The following is a 25,742-nucleotide window of genomic DNA, read 5'->3' as shown; positions in this document are numbered from 1 at the left end:
AATTCATGCTGTGCTCAAAAGTCAGGGTGCAACTAAAATTTTACCAATTCTTTGTAAGGGCTGAATCTTAACAGATTCCAGAAGATAAAAAGGCAAACTCACTGCACCAGTCACTTTCCCAAGTTACACTAATGTGGGATTTAATGGGGTACATTTATTCAGACAGTAGCTAATCAAAACTAAACATGCTAATCATGTAAAATTATCACTAGTGGAACATCCCTAAACACAACTGCTCTGTACTCCTGGAAAATTCAAATCATCAATGCAGATGTTAAATCAAATCAATTTGAGTGAAAATGTGCAAAAACATTTTAAAGCATTTTTTAAAGCATACCAGAATAAATTATCAATGTGACCATGCATACTTGGCTTATTTTCCTGAACGGTTTGATGCTGAGTATAAAAGCAAGGAAGTGATGCTACGTCTCTGCAAATCATTGGTTAGACCACATCTGGAGTATTGCATTCATTCTGGGAACTTTATTTAAGAAAGGATGTTAAAGCCCTATAGAGGGTGCAAAGGAGATTTACTGGATTGATACCAGGAATAAGGGATTTCAGATACAAGGAAAAATTTGAAAAACTAGGCTTATTCTTCTTGGAGCAGAGAAGAGTAAGAGGTGACCTTATTGAAGTGTTCAAGACTATGAACAATTTTGATAGAGTAGAGAAGGATATTCTGTTTCCACCAGTTGGTATATCAGTAACGAGGGATTCACAATTTCAAGAATGTCAGCAAGAGAGCTCGGAGTGAGATGAGGAGAAACTTCTTTACTCAGAGTTGTTAGGATTAGGAATGTGCTGCCTGGGAGAGTGGCAAAGGTGGATTCCATTGGAGGTTTCAAAAGAGAGTTGGATTTATATGTGAAAGTGATGAATTTAGAGAGCTGTGGAGATTGGATTAGAGGATGGGACTGGCTGGGTAGTTCTTTTGGGAGCTAATAAACACATAATAGGTTGAATGGCCTCCTTCTATACTGTAAAATTCTATGATTCTATAATTCTAATTCAAATTAAAAATGGAGTTAGCTCAATATAAATAGCAGCAATGTTTGGTCATATTTTACACTCACCCTGCTGTCATTGAAGTTCTTTTCTTTCAATTTGAGGCTTTTCCAGAACAGCAGGATGTGGTCTTTCTCTGGTAAGATTTTCAGTGACTCTGGTGCCGACAGAGGAACTGCCACAAGAGAACACAAAATAAAAATATGGATACAATGAGTTATTCAGGCTATCAAAATACCAGAATACCACCAGCTGCCTCCTGCAAACCTCCCAACAGACAGAACTCATTGTTCAGTGCATTCCTGATACATTTTTCAAGCATGTCTGGCCCCTGAGCAACAATCTTGGTCAAATTTCTTTGGGTCATTGTCACCATTCCTGTGGCACATAAACACGAGGAAAATTCAGCTATGCACTGATGGATTTTGAAGTAATTTGGCAGAACCTAAATATTAGCAAGAATTTTGTGGGATCAGTAGGGTTGAAGGTTGTCAATGGTTTAGTCTGTTTTTGCACGCATACATGTAATTAACCCTCTGAGAATTGAAATGTTCTTTGTTTTAAAAGCATACAAGGGTAACACTCTAAACCGAGGGAGGAAAAACTCAGTATTTTCTACGGAGTTCATCATGAATAGAATTAAATTCAAAGAATGCAAGATTGTTTGGATATACCTGACAAGAAATCTAATTTGGTTAAAAATGGGATCTCATCGTAATTTATACTCAGGACCATTTGGAAGCTATCAAAATGTTAACTGTATTCATTGAAACACATCCGCAGAATGCATGTATTCATCTGACACAAAACAGAAAAGGAAAAAGGGAAAAAGAGAGCAAACCACCCAGACCATTCACTGTTGATGCTTGAAAATGGGTGGCGTGGTGGTTAGCACTGCTGTCTCACAGCACCAGAGACCTGGGTTCAATTCCCGCCTCAGGCGACTGACTGTGTGGAGCTTGCACATTCTCCCTGTGTCTGCGTGGGTTTCCTCCGGGTGCTCCGGTTTCCTCCCATAGTCCAAAGATGTGCAGGTTAGGTGAATTGGCCATGCTAAAGTGCCCGTGCGAAATTGCCCGTAGTGTTAGGTGAAGGGGTAAATGCAGGAATGGGTCTGGGTGGTTGTACTTCGGCGGGTCGGTGTGGACTTGTTGGGCCGAAGGGCCCGTTTCCACACTGTACGTAATCTAAGTAATCTATTCTAATCTAAACGTTAAAGTACAAGATGAAATATATGGAATGGCAGAGTATCATTTTATTAAGGATTTGTAAAAATTCAGATCTTTACCAAAGTACCAAATAAAATCATTTACCACCACCATGCTTTACTCAGGTGAAGTTATAAATTGACATCTTACCCTCTACAATGCATTTTACACGAAATATTCTTACCATCCCCAACATTTACTTGCACAAGTAGGTGAATCATTAGTTCCTTGAACTCTATTAACACTACTCCAAAGCAGTTAAAAAGTTCACTGTTTTGCATTTGGCAAAGAGATTGCTTTATGTTCCACTATGCAAAGAAACTTTGGCTTCTATGTAACAACCACTATGTCAGCCCTGCCAAGATCAGAGATTTAGCACACACAAGACTGAACCTGAACCTGAACCTGAGTCCTACTGCTGTTCCTTACAGCCCTCATTTGTTAACATTGAGCTCTGCTATTCCACTAGCAGAAGTATTTGTATCATCTATAACCACAGGTGAGGTGTCAGAGGACTAGTGGGTGGATAATGTTGTGCCTTTATTTAAGAAAGGCTGAAAGGAAAAGCCTGGAGGCTAATAGCATGCTGGCCTTCATAACAAGAGGGATTGAGTATAGAAGCAAAGAGGTGCTTCTGCGGCTGTACAGGGCCCTGGTGAGACCACACCTGGAGTACTGTGTGCAGTTCTGGTCTCCAAATTTGAGGAAAGACATTCTGGCTATTGAGGGAGTGCAGCGTAGGTTCACGAGGTCAATTCCTGGAATGGCGGGATTACCTTCCACTGAAAGACTGAAGCGACTGGGCTTGTATACCCTTGAGTTTAGAAGACTGAGAGGGGATCTGATTGAGACATATAAGATTATTAAAGGATTGGACACTCTGGCAGCAGGAAACATGTTTCCGCTTATGGGTGAGTGCCGAACCAGAGGACACAGCTTAAAAATACGGGGTAGACCATTTAGGACAGAGATGAGGAGAAACTTCTTCACCCAGAGAGTGGTGGCTGTGTGGAATGCTCTGCCCCAAAGGGCAGTGGAGGCCCAGTCTCTGGATTCATTTAAGAAAGAGTTGGATAGAGCTCTCAAGGATTGTGGAATCAAGGATTATGGAAATAAGGCAGGAAGAGGATACTGATTATGAATGATCAGCTATGATCATATTGAATGGCAGTGCAGGCTCGAAGGGCTGAATGGCCTACTCCTGCACCTATTGTCTACTGTCTATTGACCTGTGGGCCTTAGTGGTGGATAAGTTGTCAGGGGGGATTCTGAAAGATAGGATTTACATGCATTTGGAGAGGCAAGGACTGATTAAGGATAGTCAGCTTGATTGAGTCTTTTGAGGAAGTAATCAAAAAGTTTGAGGAGGGCAGAATGGTAGAAATTGTTTACTTTGACTTTAGTAAAGCCTTCAACAAGGTTTCATATGGTACACTAATTAGCAAAGTTAGATCACATGGGATTCAGGATTAGTTTGCCAATTGGATAAAAAATTGGCTTGATGGTAGGGGACAGAGGATGGTGGTGGAGGGTTGTTTTTCAGACTGAAGACCTGTGACCCACAGGAATTGGTATTAGGCCCACTTTCATTTGTTAACTATATGAACAATTTGGATGAGAATTCAGAAGGCACGATTTGTAAGCTTGTGGATGATACTAAAATTGGTGATACAGTGGACAATGAAGAAGGTTATCTAAGATCACAAAGAGATCTTGATCAATTGGGTCAATGGTCTGAGATATGGCAGATGGAGTTAGGAAGACGGGGTGGTTAAGAAGGTGTTTAGTACACTTGGCTACATTGCTCAGACCTTTGGAGTATAGGAGTTGGGACGTCATATTGACATTGAACAGGACAAGAGTGAGGCCTCTTCTGGAGTACTGTGCGTGGTTACGGTCCCCCTGTTGTAGGAAGGATATTATTAAACCACAGAGGTTTCACAAAAGATTTACCAGGATGTTGCAGAAATGTTTTATAAAAATAGGCTGGAAATGCTGGGATCTTTTTCACTGCAGCATAAGAAGTTGAGGTTTTAGAGGTTTATAAAATCATGAGGGACACAGATAAGGTGAATAGCAATGGTCTTCTCCATAGAGTGTGGGAGTTCAAAACTAGGGGGCATAGGTTTAAAGTGATAGGGGAAACATTGAAAAAAAAGTGGCGCAATTTTTTTTTTGAAAAGCACAGAGTGGTTAGTGTGTGGAATGAACTACCAGAGGCGGCGATGGGTGCAAGTCCAACATTTAAAAGGCATTTCCATAAGTACAAGAATTGGAAAAATTTAGACAGATATGGGTCAGGTGCAGACAAGTGGGACTAGTTTAGTTTGGGAAACTTGGTCAGCATGGACTAGTTGGACCAAAGGGTCTGTTTCTGTGCTGTCTGACTATGACTTGCGACTTCAGAAAGTGCTTTGAAGTACAATTTTGTGTGGTGTTTTAAACGTCTTTTCAGCTTTTAAACAGTGTTCTTCTGAAGTAGAACACAAACTAATCCTTGTAGCTAATGTTGGTATACAGATAATTCACTTTAGCTGCATTAAGTCATAAATATTAGCTGTAGCGTTGAGTTCCTACCACCAGACGGCACCAGGCTTTGTTAACATTGGAACTTGGGATGTGCATAAAACATGCAATACCCTGAACGTCTGTCAACTAGCCATCTGCTGGTTTAACTCGGTCCTTAAAGTTCTACTTCAAAGACTTGAGTGCACTTTCTGGTCCAAGACTTTTTTTTAAACATTTATTCACAGGATAAAGGGCATCACCGACTAGACCAGCATTTATTGCCCATCCCTAATTGACCAGAGAGCAGTCAAGAGTCAACCACATTGCTGAGAGTCTGGAGTTACATGTAGGCCAGACCAGGTAAGGATGGCACTTTCCTTCACTATATGACAGTAGTGAACCAGATGGGATTTTCCCAACAATTGACAATGGATTCATGGTCATCATTAAACTCTTAATTCCAGATATTTATTCCTACCATGGCAGGATTCGAACCCAGGTCCCCAAGACATTCCTGAGTCCCCGGATTGACAGTCCAGCAATAGTACCACTGGCTATTGCCTCCTCTGAGCACAAAGAAACAACCACTACACTATGTCTGCATTTTGTGCTGTCTTTTAGAACAATTCTCATCTGCTTGAGCTGATGGCTGAGGTGGACATTAAAAGACCTTGTGGACTTATTTGGCAGAATTCTCCCAGCACCCAAGTCAACATTTTCTCTCAGCCAAAAGCGTCGCTGATTTACTAGCTGATTATCAGTGTTGTTGAGAGAGAAGGTGTGAGATCATGCTATGTTCAAAGAAGCTTCCAAGTTTGCCTGTCTCATAATAGGACTGCACTGCACTGCAAATAAAATTTTTGAATGTAACCTATTTTAAAACCCAAAGGATGCTGGCTGTAGAAATGAGATCTCTATCAAGTCTGCATTAAATTTTACTGGTACAGTTAAGATGTCTGATTGCCTACAAATGTTCAATAGCAATCATAGGGCTTGGGGAGTATATCATCCATCCTTAAAAATATTTTTGTTAAATCAGAGGTCCCACAATTGATCTTACCTGGGTTTAGAGAAACAGTTGCTTCCTTGCTCATGTTAAGCAGTCTGATGACAACACTGTATTTTCCACCTGGTTCCAGTTGCTTCACTATATATTCTACAGTGTTGTTCGTTGAGCTCACTTTGTAATTCTTCTCACTTTTACGGATGGTATCTTTCACAAGGACTGCATAGGTCTGGGTAAGGTTAACAAATATGATCAGTAAACTGCATTTGTGATTTAATTATATTAGTAAGAAACCACATTTCAAAACAAAAATGTGGAGTTAAACACAAGTGTTTAAAGAGACTCAGTTTCCAAGGCTGGATATCCACATGGCATTTACAGCATCACAGAATGAAGGCAGCTCCTGTTCTGGGGATGTAGCCGGCTGCTGACAGGGGTGGCTGCATATGGAGCCAGGAACCACTCATTCCCCTTGGGCAACATTAAAATGCCACTATTAATAGTAAGTCATTTTTAATAAATACCTGTAATGCTATGCAAAGTAGTCTCAAATCACAACATGCTCATTAACCCACTGCATGCTAGCAGCACTTTAGCACACCAAAGCCAACAATCCCTGTGTTTTTCAAAAATATTTTAAACTTTAAATTCTACCCAATTCATGCACATTTCTGGTCTTTTATCAAATAAAGTGTGTTTTTAAGGAGCCTAATATTCTTTAGCAAATATAAAGATGTGAAAAAGTTACAGAATGTGCCAATACTGTTAATAAAAGTAAAATATCTCAAGTCATTTTGGAAAAGAAACATGGGATCCCTGAGCCGGCTTCTCTCCTGTGCCTCAGCTTTAAACAAAGGCAACAGTTTCTCGGTGCAAAGGTCAAAGAACAGAGGCAATCGTAAAGTAAATAAAAACCTTCTCATTTCATCCATGTGAAGGTACTCACTAAACGTTCATTCAGCAGGTCATATGGAGGTTGCCACTTTAGTACAGCAAACGTCTGGTCCTCTTTCACCACATGCAAGTGACGAGGTGGCAATCGGTTGTCAGGAATCATCTTAACAACAATGTATTCAGAGGGTGGTCCGAAATACGGGTTAACAACACGGACCTCGATGAGAAAAGAAGTGAGCTCAGTCAAAGCGCTCCATTTTGAACATCTTACAGTTCACACACAATTCAGATCAAAATTTCTGCATCAAAGTAATCATCAGGAGAATAAAATAGAAAACCTACATTTCAACTGATACTAAGTCAATCCAAAGGTACAGGCATAAATCTGGGCATTAACTGCCTCTCTCATAACATCTTCAAATGTATTCATTAAACACAGCAAAGGTCAGATGGTGCAGTGCCTGCTTTGTTGGTCAGATGTCACATGACACCAGGTTTTGGTCCAACAGGTTTATATGAAATCACAAGCTTTCAGAGCGCTGGTCCTTTGGCAGGTGAAAGAGCAGCGCTCTGAAAGCTTGAGATTTCAAATAAACCTTTTGGACTATAACCTGGTATTATGTGACTTCTCACTTTGTCCACCCCAGTCCAATACTGGCCCCTCTGTACAATGCTTTATTAGTGTAAATCCAGGAGCTATACTCCTAATTTAGCATGGAACATGTGCCAAAGACAAAGGCAACTGTAATGCCATTGTTGCTTGTGTCTGAAAAAGGACATTAGGCTTGTCGCATGGTTAAAAAACAGGGAAGCCTACTTGAGGCCATCTGTGACTGGCTCCACTTTGCACTGCACATGTGGTCAGTAATTTCAGGTGTTTGAAAGCACCCAGTGAAATATTTGAACCACCAGAGTCATGAGATTCAGATATAAAGACAGCTTTCCATGTAGTTTCACAAAAGGACTGTCCTTTGCTGCCCGCCCCATGTACACCTCCCCATGTAACCCTTGCTGCCCGCCCCATGTACACCTCCCCGTGTAACCCTTGCTGCCCGCCCCATGTACACCGCCCCATGTACACCTCCCCGTGTAACCCTTGCTGCCCGGCCCATGTACACCTCCCCGTGTAAGCCTTGCTGCCCGCCCCATGTACACCTCCCCGTGTAACCCTTGCTGCCCGCCCCATGTACACCTCGCTGCCAAGCCCATGTACACCTCCCCGTGTAACCCTTGCTGCCCGCCCCATGTACACCTCCCAGTGTAACCCTTGCTGCCCGCCCCATGTACACCTCTCCATGTAACCCTTGCTGCCAGGCCCATATACACCTCCCCGTGTAACTCTTGCTGCCCGCCCCATGTACACCTCCCCGTGTAACCCTTGCTGCCCGCCCCATGTACACCTCTCCATGTAACCCTTGCTGCCCGCCCCATGTACACCTCCCCGTGTAACCCTTGCTGCCAGGCCCATATACACCTCCCCGTGTAACTCTTGCTGCCCGCCCCATGTACACCTCCCCGTGTAACCCTTGCTGCCCGCCCCATGTACACCTCTCCATGTAACCCTTGCTGCCCGCCCCATGTACACCTCCCCGTGTAACCCTTGCTGCCTACCCCATGTACACCTCCCCGTGTAACCCTTGCTGCCCACCCCATGTACACCTCTCCATGTAACCCTTGCTGCCCCGCCCCATGTACACCTCCCCGTGTAACCCTTGCTGCCCGCCCCATGTATACCTCCCCGTGTAACCCTTGCTGCCCGCCCCATGTACACCTCTCCATGTAACCCTTGCTGCCAGGCCCATATACACCTCCCCGTGTAACCCTTGAAGTTTATTGCTGAGTTTCAAGAACTAATGAACTGAGGTCGTGGCCACATCTGAAACCTGCAGATCGCCAGAAGTCAGACAGCATATTTATCGTGTTCTTTCCACCAGGTTTACTTGGCAGATATAACTTGTTTCACATCATAGCTAATCTATCTCTGAGCTGTTGTGGATTTGAAAGAATCGAATCCAATTTGAGAGACCACAGGGTAAGCATCATGGAGACTGATCCAGAACTTTCAAATCAAGTGTCCATGTTATCAGACTTCTATATAATGGATTCCTCCAGGTGTTCTGGTTTCCTCCCACAATCGAAAGAAGTGCAGGTTATGAGAATTGGCCATGCTAAATTGCTCATAATGTCCAGGGATATGTAGGTTAGGTACATTACTCAGAAGTAACTGTAGAGTAATAGGGTAGGGGAATGGATCTGGGTGGGTTACTCTTTGGAGGGTCACTCTTCGGAGGGTTGGTGTGGACCTGTTGGGCCAAATGGCCTGTTTCCTCACTGTAGGATTCTATGATAACTGTTTCACATCACACAATTTTTTTCTAAAATAGATTACTAATGATACCATGCAATAAAAAAGGATATCTACCAAAAACAGGTACTGTTCATCACTGCTCACAGTCACGGTTAGGTTGTTAATGCTTGATGTTACATCTTTTGGATTTCGGTACAACTCCAAGAATGAAGTAGCAAAGAAAACTCCATAAACCTGTTGAGAAAAGAAGATGTTTACTGTTGAGGAAATTCTGTACAAGTATTTGTTAAAAGAATCTAAGACTTACTCAAAAGTTGCACTGAGGACATAAGGACATCAAAGTAAAAACAAACATCCTAATTAGTGACGGTTATTCTAATTAAGCTTCTGACTAAAATAATAAGCTTAATTAATTTCTGCTGTTATGGGTTTCATTTAAGTATGACAGTCTGCAAACAATTAATGTGGCTTAGTAAAGGCAGCATTAAGGGCAATTTAAATAATAGTTAAAAGTATTTATAAATTCTTCAAATCATATCATGTATCAATATTTACCAGATGTAAAAGTATTTTATTTCCTCAACTCTGGCATAATGCCTGAAGGCCCCAACAGGTCATACAGATCAGTAAACCTTGACTCAATTTCCAATATGGACAGTTAGCTGATTGCAGTAGAGTACAATAACAGCACATTCACATAGCACCTTCCACGAATGGCCAAAACCACTTCATAGGATTGCTACAGAATTAATTAAGATCTAGTTAGGCACAGATACCTTTGAGGGTTGCAGGGCAGGAGAAGATTAAAACAATAAAAAGGAGCAAGACAATGGAGAGACTTGAAAATGAAGATGAGAATTTGAGGCATTGCTTAAGCAGGAGCAAACGTAGTCAGTGAGCACAGGATTCAATACATCTCTATGCTCGAAAGGTCTGCTAATACTGATTATCCAGGGTCTCCACTTTGATGAGGTTGGCAGCAACTGGGAGACCATTTCTGCTGCAACAAAACTTTAGTTTTTAATCTTTTACAAAGATTTATCAAAAAGTCTTTATGTTCTGCATGATTTCAGAGGATCATGAGAAAGGGCTTTTTATGAGGTTTCTCCAGTAACGCTGCGTATATTTTTGAAAGGTCAATAAAAACACTGTACTGACAAATGTATCTACAAGATCTGAATCCTAGAATAGCACAAGATACTCACCACATTCTTTGGGCCATTCCAAGAGCAATCCACAGCAGTCTGATTGATTGGAATTGCTTTAAGTTTTGGAGGAGCTGGACTGGTTCCTTTCGTTTTAATACGTACAAAAGAGATTGGGCTATCGCCAGCATCAGTACTAGCCCAGGTGGAAATCTCATAATTTGTACCAGCAGTTAAATTGGAAACTGTACAATAAAAATGAATTATAATTTACAAGTGTATAAACACAATCTCCTCTAATTAAAAGGTTCAACCATGTATTCAATCAAGAGGCCCTGACAGTTTCACTGTCTTCCCGTTTTTCCATATAAATTAGAAACACTATCAATTTTTTTAAATTAGTAGGCCTTTGCCAACTAGATCACACCTGCTAAAGATTGAACATAATTTCACCCTGTGTCAAGATCTGATAGGCAATCACAAATGTTATGGAATATTGTTTGTATTGATGTGACCTCATGTTTGAATATATAATATACGTACTGGGTAAGTGAATTGGCTCAGCCTTTTGAACTCCATCAACATGCAATGACCGGTTCTCCTTTATATGTGTATCAAATGTCCATGACACATCGACTACATAGCTTGCCACCTGAAAAAGGGAAATAAAAAATAAGTACTACAGCATTTCAAATTTTAATCTATAAGTTACATCCAACAGAAAGATGCAAAACGCTGTGGAACTCCGATACTCCAGTAATTAAATACACCAGTGGTCAGCTGCCAAATGTTTCAGAGAGAAATCAAAATAAGTTTAACTACTTGAAAAAGAAGTACACTGTTGGCACCTTTTATTCCTCTTTAAGTTATCTGGTTTGGATGTATTGCTCAAGGTATTAATAATATCCATGCACGTAACTTTAATTTAGGTCAAATGTCCAAGGTGATTCAAATGCAAGGGAAAAGAAGAGCAAGTATAGAAGCAGTTAATATTTCTTACTTCCTATTGTGAAGCTAGATTCATTATTTATAATCATTGAGAAAAATATAAAATCTTTTTGAAATAGAGGGGACATGGAACAGACGATAAGGCATCATTCAGATAATTCAAAATACATTACAGTAAAGATTGTTAAAGAGAAGCGCTTTATGTGCTGCCATATTTGCTGGTGTATAAATATTCAGGTTACACATACAAGTCCCGCTCAAAGTTATTTTGAATCAACCAGTTTGGTATGACATACATCTGGGGTGAGTGGGACTTGAACTTGTGCCTCCTGGCTCAAAGCACAGAGCATTGCGCCACCAGAAGACTCCAAGACCTGTATATGTCGAAAAAAATTGCTTAAACTTTGTTCTGAATTGTGCAATAATTAGAGTGATTCCTTAGATGGGAGGAATAATGAGTAAAGCGAAGTAGAATAAGCTTCCATTCTCTGGAGTTTAGAAGAATTGATGCATATAACATTAAGGTCTTAAATAAAAACCGACCTGCAGATGCAGTAAATCAGAAACAAAAACAAATTGCTGGAATAGCTCAGCAGGTCTGGCAGCATCTGCGAAGAGAAATCAGAATTAACGTTTTTGGTTGAGTATTCCTTCCTTAAAACTCAGGTTGCTGCCAGACCTGCTGAGCATTTCCAGAATTTCTGTTTTTGATTCTTAAGGTCTTGTTGCGCGTGGTGTAATTTTCTTGCCTTGGAGCCAAAAGCTCCACATTCCAAGTCCCACTCCAGGACGTGATTGTCAAGAAGGGGTGTTCATAATACCATCAAACAGGTTGCATGTTCTCTTGCCCCACGCGAATGGCAGGCAGAGACAACAGGATGGATTTCTGGTTAGCCATGAGATGGAAGTAAATTGGAGCTTCTAGGTGGTCAAAAGCTTGTTGAGAAGTAAATTTTAAGGTACATGTCATGGGATAAAGAGACAGCGTTTACTATCCATAGCTTCAGCCTGCAAAATTGCATCTCAAGCATTGTGTAGGGTCCCACTGGATGGATGGCCAGTGTGGATCAGATTGGTGTCAACAGCACATGGTTCAATTCCTGATCGGGCAGGAGTGGATTCAGGACCTGCCTCCTTGCATGCAGTTTGAGACTTCAACCTATGACAAGCAGCATAATATAGAGTACTTGTAAACCACAACACTGAAACACAATGACCCTTGTTGAGATAAAGTTTTAACTACTGAGTAGATCCTAAACAAACAGCATTACTGCCATTTTTAATTAAACCTTCCAATGAAATCTGCCACTAACTATATCATGGTTTATCTTATACGTCATGAGTCAAATTTAGATGACACAAAACTCCAGCTGAATCTAAACTGTCAGCCATCCCTGCCAGCAGAATAGCAAACCCAATAAATCTGTCTGTGATATACCAAAATTCTCCCCTAGTAACTCCAGCTTAGCTAAACTTATGCAAGTGCATCATACATCATTCCAAACTTGTGCTGGAGCTCATTGCTGATGTTTTCAATGCCTCATAGGAGGTCACACCACTGCAAAATGTGAATAAAAACATGTTTAAGACACCTACTGCTTTACAGTGTTTGCATTTGGCATTTTCTTAGGCAGAGATTTTTTTTTGTAAGGGATTTGGGTCCTTCGCATCTATCAACCATGATTGAATGGCTGAGTAGCCCCAATGGGCTGAATAGTCTGCTCCTATACCTTAAGGAAATTCCATGTAATGCAACATTTGTGGGAGCATTCCCTAGAATTTGATTCAGCAGGATTTTGTTGCAATTGCTGAAAGGGAGTTAGAATATTTACTTCATGCTAAAAAAAAGATAGCAACTTTGTCTTAAAAACTCGCCTGCATAATTTGTACCTTAACATTGGTGTCCATCTGTAATGTCAAGTCAATAGCATCTTCCTTTATACTTGCGACTGTAACTGTTGGCACTGGAATTGCTATTAGAGAAGAAAAGCAAAATCAATATTCACATCTACTTCAACAATTTCAGATATCTATGCTTAGCCTATTGCCTTATGTATTCCTCACAGAAACATGATTGACAAAAGTTTCATGAGCAAAATAAATTGTTTCAATATATTAACAGCGATTTTAGGCCATTTGAAGACTTAAGTTATAACGATGACTTATTCATTTTGTTCGAGTTAATTTCTGGCACTAGAGTAATTCATATTTTTCCCAAAATACAACTCTGAAATAAAATTTAAAGAAACAAAGAGCTTTTTTTTTCCCCAGAAAAGGTGCAGCTGTCATTCTCCCAGCATGCATCGGGTAACAGAGGGTCAAAGCTTACCTGAAGCTGGATGATAGGCTTCATTTCATATTGTCAGACAGCTGCACCTCCACAAGAACTTGCTAGTTTGGAATCACTATTTAGAAAGAGCTAAGGCAAGTCCAGTACATCATGTCAGAGTGGGAGGAGACAATAAACAACTGGGTGGGCGACACGTGGCACAGTGGTTAGCACTGCTGCCTCAAAGCACCAGGGTCCCAGGTTCAATTCCAGCCTTGGGCGTCTGTCTGTGTAGAGTTTGCACATTCTCCCAGTGTTGAATGGGTTTCCTCCAGATGCTCCGGTTTCCTCCCACAGTCCAAAAAAATAATGTGCAGGTTAGGTGAATTGGCCACGTTAAATTGCCCGTAGTGTTAGGGGCAGAGGGAAATGTAGGGGAATGGGTTGCGCTTCGGCGAGTCAGTGTGGGCCTGTAGGGCCGAAGGGCCTGTTTCCACACTAAGTAATCTAATCTAATCTAAACTGGGTATTGGGGTATGCAGGGAAGTAGAGGTGACAATTAAGTCGGCCTACTCCTGTTCCTAATTCTTATGTTTGTTTTTGAATGCCACTGTTACAGTAAAGTACAGTGCATCTTGTAGAATATTACATATAACTGGTATCCACATTTGGAAGTACTGTACCTTGACCTTTTTTTGTCATAATACTTTTGGATTCGCTCCATTTGCCAATCCCATAACTTGTGACAGCTGCAACCTGTAAATAATGGAATAAATGTCATTAAGAATCTGTTGTAATATATGGCTCTACTACCCACTCCAAGCTCGGATTTAAATTAATCCCATGAATAGCTTACAAAACTTAATTGGCAACATTTAATATTAGCATTATCTCACTACTGTCGATCAGCAGACATTATCCAGCTTGGTATGAATAGTCAGTTTCTACACTATAAATATTATACAATGGAGCATCCATTGTAAATTTTAATTCCCCATATGACATTACAAAATAAACATCTGAGCTATGAATTTCAGGAAGTTTACAACTTTGCAAAACTCGTTAAGCTTAGCCAACATGGCTACAGTTCCTAGAGTAGGGATCAGAGATTTATCATAGAACATGGAACATTACAGCACAGTACAGGGCCTTCAACCCTCAACGTTGCGCCAACCTGTGAAACCAATCTAAGGCCCATCTAACCAACACTATTCCATTATCATCTATATATTTATCTAATGACCACTTAAATGTTCTTAATGTTGGCGAGTCCACTACTGTTGCAGGCAGGGCATTCCACTCCCCTGCCACTCTGAGTAAAGAACCTACCTCTGACATCTGTCCTATATCTATCACCCCTCAATTTAAAGCTATGTCCCCTCATGTTAGCCATCACCATCAGAGGAAAAAGGCTCTCAATATCCACCCTATCTAATCCCCTCATCATCTTGTATGCCTCTATAAAGTCACCTCTTAACCTTCTTTTCTCTAACAAAAATAGCCTCATGTCCCTCAGCCTTTCCTTCTAAGGCCTTCCCCTCCATACTAGGCAATATTCTGGTAAATCTCCTCTTTACCCTTTCCAATGCTTCCACATCCTTCCTATAATATGGCGACCAGAACGATATGCAATACTCCAAGAGTGGCCACACCGGAGTTTTATACAGCTGCAACATGAAAGTTTTGGACAGCCACAACTGTCAACCACTTTCGACAGTTCCCACTGAATTCAACTAAAATGCTATCTCATCTCTAATAGCTGCTGAAAATTACTTATTGGCTTTCAGTGAGGCTAGTCACTGATGTTCTCCATATTCGAATCGCACATTGATGTTCTCCAGTAATAGCTGCCTGTATGAGCAATAGTCTAGCAAAGCAGTTACACGCGGAAGGGGGAAAATGACAGTGGAAGGTGGTAAGGAAAAGAGAAGAGAAAAAAAAAGACAGGCAGGAATAAAACCAAATTAAATTTCAAGAACTCCAGAATCAAAACATAACTGCAAAGGTGTAGTCTGCCCAAAACAAAATTTATATTATAATTTGGTTACAGAGCAGAATTCAAGCAGAACAAATTGAATATTGAAAATAGTGTCAGTTGCCAATCCATAACACTTACCCTGACTACATACATAACATCCATCTCAAGATTTCTAATGTTTATGTGGTTTTCAGTGCATTCCAGTGAAGTCCACACATTCGATTCTTGCTTGCTGTACGATACCTGGAGCGGAACAAGAAAAAGTTCTAGGTTTGACGGTATTCTCATCTACAACCCCACAGAAAGCTTTTTCCTTGTAATTCCATTGGAGAAAAAGTATCTAGCTCTGCATTCAGCTTCAAAACTCTTTTAAAGTGCTGCTTTAGATCAGGTGCAGAGTAAAACTTCCCAATTAACAACGAAATGTGTTGAGCTTTCATTAGAGGTCAAAATGGAACCTATCAGCAACTTTCCTAGTATTTGGGACGATGAAATATTCACATCAGCAACGTTATGGTGACATAAACAAAACATATTTCTCTGGGGCAAGAAAAAAAGTTTCACATTTTTAGTTCAATGGCAATGAATGCAGAAACTCAATGCAATGCAATGAGGCATACCCTTGCATTTTCTACTCAAAAACTACAACTAATCAGATATTGAAGACTTTCACAACTTCATTTTCATGATTTGTACAAACTCACAATATACTCCCGAATAAGACCATGTGCATTGATAGGGCGACTCCACTGGCAGGATATAGTACCATCATATATTTGGCTATAAGACAGCTGGAGATGTTGTGGTGGATCCGGTACTGCAAAGAAAAATGAAGTGAACTGATTATTACGTCAGTATGATTTGGCTTCCTCTTTTACTAAACCAAAATCAAGTGGACATATACAAATGTGAAAGTTAAGTAGGATACTATTAACATTCTACCAATACAGGACTCTAATACAAGTTACTGTTACATCATGGCCAATATGTTCCAAGTATTTTAAATGCATAAACACAGATTTCAACTATGATTTCTGCAAAACAAAACAGAATCAAAATAACATGGCCTGACCTGCCACACTCATCTTTACATAAACTTGAGCTCATCCAAAAGTCTGCTGGTTCTGTCAGAACAGGGGAATCCTGCTCCCTCACTGGTGAGCATTACCTATCTCGCCTCTTGGGTTCTGCACAGTCATAAATAAATTCTCAACTTTGATTTTAATTCTTTCCATGGGTCTCATCCCTCCCCCTCCCTAATTTTCTCCGGTCTTACCAAATCTCAGTTGTCTGTGCTTCTCTAATTCTGCCTATTGTCCACCCCCAATTTTAATAAACCAAACATGGAACCTTTAGCTGTCTAAACCCTGGGATATGGAATTCTCTTACTAAACCACTCTCTTCCTTAAAGATTCTCTTAAAACTCTCTCTTTGATCAAGCTATCAATCAACAGTCCTGGTTTTGACAAGATTGAAGTACATTTAAGATTTTATTTCTTTAAGAAAGGGTCCTATGAAATTGCAAGCTGGTTGGTGTAAAATTCAGATCTCTCAATGAAGGTCATAATGCTGAAAAGGTAACCTTGTGAGAAACAAAAATAAGTAACGAGAAAAGGAAAATATGAAATAAGAAAAATAGCAGGCATAACCATCAGGCAAAATATTTTTTGTACTTTCCATCACAAAATCAATGTCTACCTATGGAAAAATAATAATGATACCACAAAAGGTCTTAAGGACAAACAATTGTTTTCTCTTAGGTGGAAATGTTCATGTTAGATCTTAGTTTAGGATATTTTATGAATAGCATGAAGAATGGAAGAAGATCTTCACATAGAAAAATATAAGTACAAATAAGCAATGGAATAAAACTCTAATTAGCTTGTAAATGGACTCTATTAGAGGTCTTATTGTGAAGAAAGCAATTAATGATGACTGACTGTTAACTGCCAATCCTTCTTTAAATTTGGTAGGCTCAATGATCGTTCAAATCATTGCCCTCAAAAATGAACCAGACATGTGCATCTCCTTTTGTGGAATTGAAACAGGGAAAGTCAGTGGCATATTCTGTCTGTCTTCAAATACCAGAGTTGGACACAGCTTCCATAGTCAAGTGTGCCACACTAACTGACAATCCTAAAAATGTCTATCAGTGTAATTCTTTAATTATAAGTCAATCATGGAATCACATCAATTTTAAATGCATTTTAAAAAATCAATACTCCACAAAGAATACTTCAGAAAAGGCTCATAAACTTATTTGAGAACCACATCACCAACTCTAATTTCTTTCAGCAGAATATAAAGTTAAATTGTTTTGTAGTTTGAAAACAGGGGGAACTAGCCATTTGGATACAGAACTGGCTGAAAAGTAGAAGACAGAGGGTGGTGGTGAAGAGTTGCTTTTCAGACCAGAGGCCTATGACCAGTGTGCCACAAGGATCGGTGCTGGGTCCACTGCTTTTTGCTATTTATATAATTGATTTGGATGGGAAGATAGCAAGATAGTAAGTTTGCAGATGACACCAAAATTGAATAGTGAAGAAGGTTACCTCAGAGTACAACGGGATCTTGATCAGATGGGCCAACAGGCTGAGGAGTGGCAGATGGAGTTAAATTTAGATAAATGGAAGGTGCTGCATTTGGAAAGGCAAACTAGGACAGGACTTATATATTTAATAGTAAGGTCCTGGGGAGTGTTGCTGAACAAAGAAATCTTGGAGTGCAGGTTCATTGAAAGTGGCGTCGCAGGTAAATAGGATAGTGAAGAAGGTGTTTAGAATGCTTGCCTTTATTGGTCAGAGAACTGAGTTGAGGAGTTGGGGTGTCATGTTGCGGGTGTCCATTGGTTCAGCCGCTTTTGGAATATTGTGTGTAATTCTGGTCTTCCTGCAATAGGAAGAACTTGAAAGGGTTCAGAAAAAACTTACAAGGATGTTAACAGGTTTGGAGGTTTTGAGCTAAAGTGAGAGGCTGAATAGGCTGGGCTGTTTTCCCTGGAGTGTCGGAGGCTGAGGGGTGACCTTATAGAGGTTTACAAAATTATGAGGGACATGGATAGGATAAATAGATGAAGTCTTTTCCCTGGGGTGGGGGAGTCCAGAAGTAGAGGACACAGGTTTAGGGTGAGAGGGGAAAAATATAAAATGGACCTAAGGGGCAGCTTCTTCATATAGTTAGTGGTATGTGTATGGCATGAGCTGCCAGAGGAAATTGTAGAGGCTGGTACAATTACAACAACATTTAAAAGGCAACTGGAAAAAGTATAGAAATAGGAAGGATGTGGGACAAATGTTGGCAAATGGGACGAGATTGATTTAGGATATCTGATCACCTTGGACAAGTTGGACTGAAAGGTTTATTTCCATGCTATGTATCTCCATTACTCTAGTTTTAGTTTACCATTCATCACAGCTCTTCTGTGTGTCAGGGTCATTGCAACGATTGCAGTGACCTTGATGTACTCATATTCAGAATGCTACAACACACAAAATAAGAACCCATACTAAACATCTGCTTCTCAGATTTCAGCATCAAACAAACTAGATTAACAATATGATTGTGGACTGCATGATAAGGGGTGTGAAACCAGCTCAAGGACTTTTAATCTTAGTGTATTCTGTAAAGAACAGAAGTATTTGGAAAATGGTACTCACAGCCCTCCGGTGTACGCAATATAATACTATCAGTTGGGCTGTAGGTCTTAAGAAGGCAGTGCACTTGTACTTTCAGCTGGTAGGTAGTATCAGGTTTCATAACAGTTATAACAAGAGTTGTTTTGTTACCAGCGTCTAAGCTCTTCCAATCATCACCAACCAAACTATAAGAGAAAGAAAGATCATCACCGAAACGTATACCACCAAGTCCCAGAAATTCTTGATATGTTAGTTACTGTAGGAATGCATCTGTCCAAAATCACTGGATTGCAAATCAAGTACTGAAATTCTCAAATAACATTGACAAGAGGACTTGAAAGTTCATGAATACTCTTTGCAACATTTTCTTAAGTACAAGTTCAATTTCTAGAACTAAAAATAATGCCAAACAACAAGTAATTCAACACTAAAGAACTTCTGAAGTATTAATAAATCCCATAGTTTTCAATTATTAAAGCATGAACAAATACAGGAAGCTGCCCACCTCTCAAAAACAGACCTTTCACATTAACCAGTTTATAAGTATAAACATTTCCCAGAACTATTATATCATTGACCTTGCTCTCCTGATAGCTGCTAGCAATCCATTTGTTAAATGAAACCTCAAAAACTTAAATTTTACTTTGAAATTTGTGTAAAATTAGAACCTCTTCACATCTTTTACAAACATCTGAAAGTAAGTGTGTAAGCCAGTACAGGTAGTTGTTCTAGAACACGATTGTTGCATTATAGAACAATTGCACTTTGGAAACAGCGTTTAAAGTGTTGGTGATATCATCACATTATAGCCAACACATGTTTTAAAAGTTCGTGCTTTAGACACAGTGTCCCCAATTGCATTATAACGAATTTACATTAACAAAATGCATGTTATAGCATAATAAACTGTACAGATATGGCAGCTATTTTGTGAACAGCAAGATTCCACAAAAAAGCAACAATGGTCAGTTCGTCTTTTATATTACTGTTGGTGGGAGCAGAATGATGGACAGAATATCTGACAGACCTTCCAAGAGGGTCACGGGACAACTACAGATAACTACTGGAGTAAATCAGAAGTCTAGTAAGCTTCAGTATCCAACATCCTACTTTCCAATCAAAAGTCAATGTTATACGTGGGAGGAATAGTGCCCGTAGCTGGTCTATCAGAACACATCTTTGGGACTTAAGGTACAGACAACATGGTGGTGAAATTAAAGTTCCAGCCTTCAACATAAAAACAAAATACACCCTGAAGCACATAGCCTAAGTTAACAATATTAAGAAGTTTTTACTCTTATCCTAATAAAAGATTGCAAATTACATCACTATGGGCCCAAAGGTGAATTCTTCATTCAGGTAGTTAAATGCTTGAGAGCTGAAAACAAATGTCAGATCCAGGTCCAGTTTGTACAATCGTTTTGGAAAAGAATGGGGAATGGTGTAAAACCGAAGGAGTTATAGGATTATTACCTGTACAGTACAACATAGGTACATGATGGTGGCAAATTCTTTGGGCTCTCCCACATTAAAGAAATTGCGCCACGAAAATCAACTGTCCAGCGGAAATTTTGAACTTTGTATGATGAACTATCAGCTGAAAATAAAATCAAAAGTATACAGTCAGTGCCAGAATTTTTATAATGCAGTACACAATCAAAATTAAAAATATAACACAACCCTTGAAAACTGGCCATCATGGATAAGTTCATTTCAGACATATAGAAATACCACAACAATCCAGCCCAGATACTGCTTCAAAGTTTCTGAACTTGTTCTTTAGGGAGTTACCTGAGCAGTTCTTCTCATCACTTCTATCAGAGCAGTCCAGAAATCCATCACAACGTTCCAGTTGGCTTATGCAAGTCTCTCCATCCTCACAAACCGTCTCATTCAAACACCGCAATGGAACGTGGGTAGCTAAGAATTAGATTCCAGAAGAATGAAAGAGCTAAAGCTTAACAAACATTAAAGTTTGATGCACTGAAAATAAAACATTGAACACCTAGCAAGCAGCAGGTTAATAAACACTTGAAAGTTAAAAGGCTAACATTTATCACATTAATTAAAAAGTTTAAACATGCAAGTTTTATCTTTCCCTTCCTCTTTCAGAAACCATTAACATCTACATTTATAGTTTTCTGCATTTTTAAACTTGCAATTTTCTACTCATTTCTATTTTTCTAATCAACCTGTTCAGAGATATTCTTACACACCACTGCAGCAGGTGGGTCTTGAATCAGGGCCTCCTGGTCCAAGGGTAGGGACACTACAACTATACCAGAGAGAGGGCTTCGACTCACTTCTACTGAAGAGAGCTTCTTTTAAAAAAAATTCATGGGTTTTGGACACCACACCCCTAATTGCTCTGGGCAAGTTCCTTCTTGAACTCCTCTGCACTCATTGGGGCTCCCACAGTGGTACTGGGTTGGTAGTTCCAGGATTTTGACTCAGCTATAGTGATGAAATGGCAGTATAGTTCCAAGTGACAAGGGGCACATGTGGGTGGTTGTGTTCCCATATATTTGCTGCTGTGTCCTCTTAGATGGTAGAGGTTTGGATGCGGTGTCAAAAGAGTCTTGGCTTTTTTTTGCAGTGTATCTTGTAAATGGTATGCACCATTGCCATGTGCATTGTGGTAAAGGGAGTAAATGCTGGTGGTGGACAGGAAGCTAACCAAGCAGGCCGATTACCCTAAATGATTTCAAGCTTCTGGAGTGTTGTTGGAGCTGCACCTATTCAGGCAGGTGTTCAGAATTCCATCACACTCCTGACTGGTGGGTGTAGACGGTGGACAGCTATTGGGGAGGTAGGAGAGGGGTTATTTGCTGTACAATTTGTAGCCTCTGACTTGTTCTTGTAGTCACAGTATTTATCAAGCTGCTGCAGTTCAGTTTCTGGGCAATAGCAAGCCCCAGAGTGTTGATAGCAAGGGATTCAGCCATGGTTATTTCATTGAACTTTAAGGGGCAAACATTAGATTCTCTCTTCCTGGATATGGTTATGTGTGGCACAAATGTTACAAGTCATTTATCAGCTGACATTGAATATTGTCTAGTTCTTGCCTCATATGGTCATGGTCTACTTTGGTATTGGAGAATTCATTATTAGTGCTTTCACAATTTAAAAACAGATACACCAGTTGACTCTCACAGTTATCTGTATTAATCTCTAATATTATGGATGGTATCTCAGGCAAGAAAACATTTAAACAATGTGTGAAACAGAAGATTCCAGTATAAGATGCATAGTAGTTATTTCTTTGGCTTTTCACAATATAAAATACACTACCTTTCATCCTTATATGCCAACTCACTAACTCAGCTTCTCTGTTACAGGGAAGCAAATTAACAAATCCAGTCCTCCGAAATCAATGGCAAGGTGCATACAGAGACATGATGAGCAAGACAAAATTTGAAACAATTGTAAATCCTTGCATTGTTAGGCGGTTGGGTGGAGGAAGACAGAGGCAGCTGAGAATAGGCTAAGATTTTTGATTAGCCTCGAAACCAACTTGAACATAGATTAATTCCTACTTCTGAAATGAAGTATTTTAAGTAACCTTATTAGCAATTTAACTCAATAGCTTCCAGTGCAGGAAGTTTAATTTGGTAGAAGTACTCACGACAGTTGACTTCATCAGACCCATCACGGCAGTCCCTGTGGCCGTCACACTGCTTCCAGTTGGGGATACAGTTATGGCCTCGAACACAACGGAACTCGGAAGGGCTACACTTTCCAGCTGGATGCACGGTGGTGGTGGAAGTAGTTGTTACGCTTGCTGTTGAGACAGGACAGAATTATAAGAGCTCATAGATTCTATGAAACTTTAATATTGTGTTTACGGGAAGAAAGTAAATTCCACAGATAGTAAATCAAAGCAGGCAGTCTATATTTATAAATAATTAGAAAGCATCTATAGAAAATAATCTGTATTAGATCACAATAGCCCATATTCTCATCATAAGGCATAGGAGCAGAAGTAGACCATTCAGCCCTTCAAGTCTGCTCCATCAGACGGCACGGTGGCACAGTGCTGCCACACGGCGCCAGAGACCTGGGTTCAATTCCCGCCTCAGGCGACTGACTGTGTGGAGTTTGCACATTCTCCCAGTGTCTGCGTGGGTTTCCTCCCACAGTCCAAAGATGTGCAGGTCAGGTGAATTGGCCATGCTAAATTGTCCGTAGTGTTAGGTAAGGGGTAAATGTAGGGGTATGGGTGGGTTGCGCTTCGGCGGGTCATTGTGGACGTGTTGGGCCGAAGGGCCTGTTTCCACACTGTAAAGTAATCTAATCTAAATCTAAAACCATTCAATAAGATCAATGATACTCCTCAACGCCACATTTTGCATTTTCCTATAATCCATGTTTCCCTTACCGATTAAAATTCGGTTTGTCTATCTTGGCTTTGAATAAACTTAAATGACCCAGCCTTGGCAGTCCTCTGTGGTGCACAGTTCTGGAGATTTGCAGCTCACAGAGAAGAGATTCCGCCTCATCTCTGTCTTATAAAATGTGTAACCTCTCATTCTGAGATTATGCCTTCTGGTCTTAGACGTTCCCACAAGGGAGAGTCATCTATTCTGTCAAGTCCCCTGAAAATCTTGTATATTTCAATAAGGTTGCCTCTCATCCTTCTACATTCCAATGAAGACAGGTCCAACTTATCATAAGGCAGTCCCTCCACATCCAGGATCAGCCCAGTGAGTATTCTCTGAATTGCTTCCTCTGCCAGTATACCTTTCCTTACAAAAGTGGCCCACAATAGTTCACAGCATTCCAGCTGTGTCTGACTAGTGCCTTGCATAGTTTTAGCAAATCTTCCCCATATTTATACTCTATTCCTTTGAAATTAAGGCCAACATTCCATTTGCCTTCCCTGTTACCCATTGAACCTTGATGTTAGACTTTAGTGATTTATGCACTAGGACTCCCAAATTCTTCTGTTCTGTAACTTTCTACAGTCTTTTTCCATATAAATAATATTTTGCTCCTCTCATCTTCCTACCAAAGTTCATAACCTCACATTTTTCCACATATATTACATCTGACAAGTTTTTGCCAGTTCACTTAAACTGTCAACATTCCTCTGTCGGCACTTTTCTGTCATCCTCATCAACTGCCTATTTCTGTGTCATCTGAAAAGGAAGCTACAAATTCATGTTCTTTCCTCATTCGATTAATTAATATAATGTAAATAATTGTGGTCCCATCTCTGATCCTTGTGGTATTCCACTAGTTACAGATTGCCATCCTGAAAATGTCCCCCCTTATTCCAAATCTCTGCCTTCTATTGGTTAGTCAACCATGTACTCTCGCTAATATACTACCTCAAAAACCATGAGCTCTTATCTCATTATGTATCTTATCAAACACCATCTGAAAATCCAAATATATTACTCCACTGCTTCCTCTTTATTGATCCTGCTTGTTACCTCCTCAAGTAATTCTAGTAAATTTGATAGGCATAATTTCCTCTTCACGGAGCCATGCTTACTCTTCTTGATCACATTATGTATTTCTAAATGCTCCACTATTAGATCCTTTATAATAAAGTCTAACATATCTCAATAACAGATGTTAAGCTAACAGGCCTATCATTAATGTTTTAAATCTCCGTCACCGTTTAAACAAAGGTGTTTCATTAGCAGTGGTCCAGTCTTCTGGGACTTTTTCAGAATCTAAGGATTCTTGGAAGATTACTGCTTGTAGACCGAGAGGTATTGGACCCATTTCCTTTAACATGCTAGAATGCATCAGAACGTAATATTTCCATGTTTGCAGATGACAAAGTGGAGTAGGAGAGAGAGTTTCTCCTCAGATGGTTGTGGATTTTGTGGAATTCTCTGCTGCAGAGGGCTGTCAAGGCTGGGAATCATTATCCAAAAAGCTGCTCTGTTAGGATGCCACATCCTTGTGCTTTGTAATCCTACATTTCTGCTTTTTGCAAAACCTTTACCCCCCCTACTCTCAGTTGTGACAAAGAGTCACCGGACTTGAAACGTTAACTCTGCTTTCTCTCCACAGATGCTGCCAGACCTGCTGAGTTTCTCCAGCTATTTCTGCTTTTGTTTATTTACCCTTTACCAGTTTGCCTGTGGCTCAGGTAGTAATTCAAAAATTATTACTTTAGAGGTTCTGCTTTTCAATTTAACTCGCAAGTCTTCAGAATATTCTAGCAAAACCTCCTTTCTAGTCATACCAATTTCGTTATACCAACGTAGATGACAACCAATGGATCCCTCCCCTTCCAAGTTCTTTTCCAACCCGGAGGAGATACCTTCACCCTGACACAGGGGAGGCAACACAGCCTTCCTGCTCACGGCTGCAAAGAACAATATCAATTATACTGTCCCCTACCAAATCTATATTCCTATTTCCTCACCTCAATTGAATGGTTCCCTATACCATGGTCAGTTTGTTCATTATCCCTGCAGTCCCCATTCATTTTGGTAGGAATGTCAGAAAAATAGATTATGATCTAAATGGTGAAAAAAATGCAGAATGCTACTGTGCAGAGGCACCCTGGTGTCCTTGTGCATGAATCTCAAGAAGTTGGTTTGTAGGTGCAGCAGATAATTGAGAAGGCAAATGGATATTATCCTTCATTGCTAGAGGGAGGGAGTTTAAAAACAGGGAGGTTACACTGCAGCTGTATGGGATGCTGGTGAGGCCACACCTGGAATAATGCGTACTGTGTTGCTCTTGCTTGAGAAAGGATGTGATGGCACTGGAGGGGGTGCAGAGGAGGAGTAGGCCATCTGGCCTATCAAGCCTGCTCCGCCATTCAATAAGATCATGGCTGATTTTCTTTTGTGCACTCAGCTCCACTCAC

At 40.2% G+C, this 25,742-nt stretch overlaps 1 protein-coding gene across 2 annotated transcripts in view; it reads right to left on the bottom strand.

Moving 5' to 3' along the window:
- The window catches only part of sorl1 (sortilin-related receptor, L(DLR class) A repeats containing), a 195,923-nt gene that overhangs the window by 14,407 nt on the left and 155,774 nt on the right, over positions 1-25,742 (bottom strand). The window contains exons 32-45 of one of the 2 annotated variants that reach the window (XM_072593453.1): positions 22,533-22,688; positions 20,699-20,827; positions 20,381-20,504; positions 18,929-19,092; positions 15,977-16,089; positions 15,411-15,515; positions 13,978-14,050; positions 12,901-12,998; positions 10,621-10,729; positions 10,138-10,322; positions 9,047-9,166; positions 6,677-6,841; positions 5,785-5,959; positions 1,077-1,183 (exon numbers count right to left, since the gene is read on the bottom strand). In XM_072593453.1, coding sequence (XP_072449554.1) covers positions 1,077-1,183; positions 5,785-5,959; positions 6,677-6,841; positions 9,047-9,166; positions 10,138-10,322; positions 10,621-10,729; positions 12,901-12,998; positions 13,978-14,050; positions 15,411-15,515; positions 15,977-16,089; positions 18,929-19,092; positions 20,381-20,504; positions 20,699-20,827; positions 22,533-22,688 — 1,823 coding nt within the window. The remainder of the gene's footprint in view (positions 1-1,076; positions 1,184-5,784; positions 5,960-6,676; positions 6,842-9,046; positions 9,167-10,137; positions 10,323-10,620; positions 10,730-12,900; positions 12,999-13,977; positions 14,051-15,410; positions 15,516-15,976; positions 16,090-18,928; positions 19,093-20,380; positions 20,505-20,698; positions 20,828-22,532; positions 22,689-25,742) is intronic. The other variant, XM_072593454.1, reaches the window with a different exon arrangement.

This window comes from Chiloscyllium punctatum, chromosome 23 (genome assembly GCF_047496795.1).
Source record: "Chiloscyllium punctatum isolate Juve2018m chromosome 23, sChiPun1.3, whole genome shotgun sequence".
Taxonomy (NCBI): domain Eukaryota; kingdom Metazoa; phylum Chordata; class Chondrichthyes; order Orectolobiformes; family Hemiscylliidae; genus Chiloscyllium; species Chiloscyllium punctatum.
Note: the sequence above shows the minus strand (reverse complement) of the source record. Positions and strands in the feature narration are given on the sequence as shown.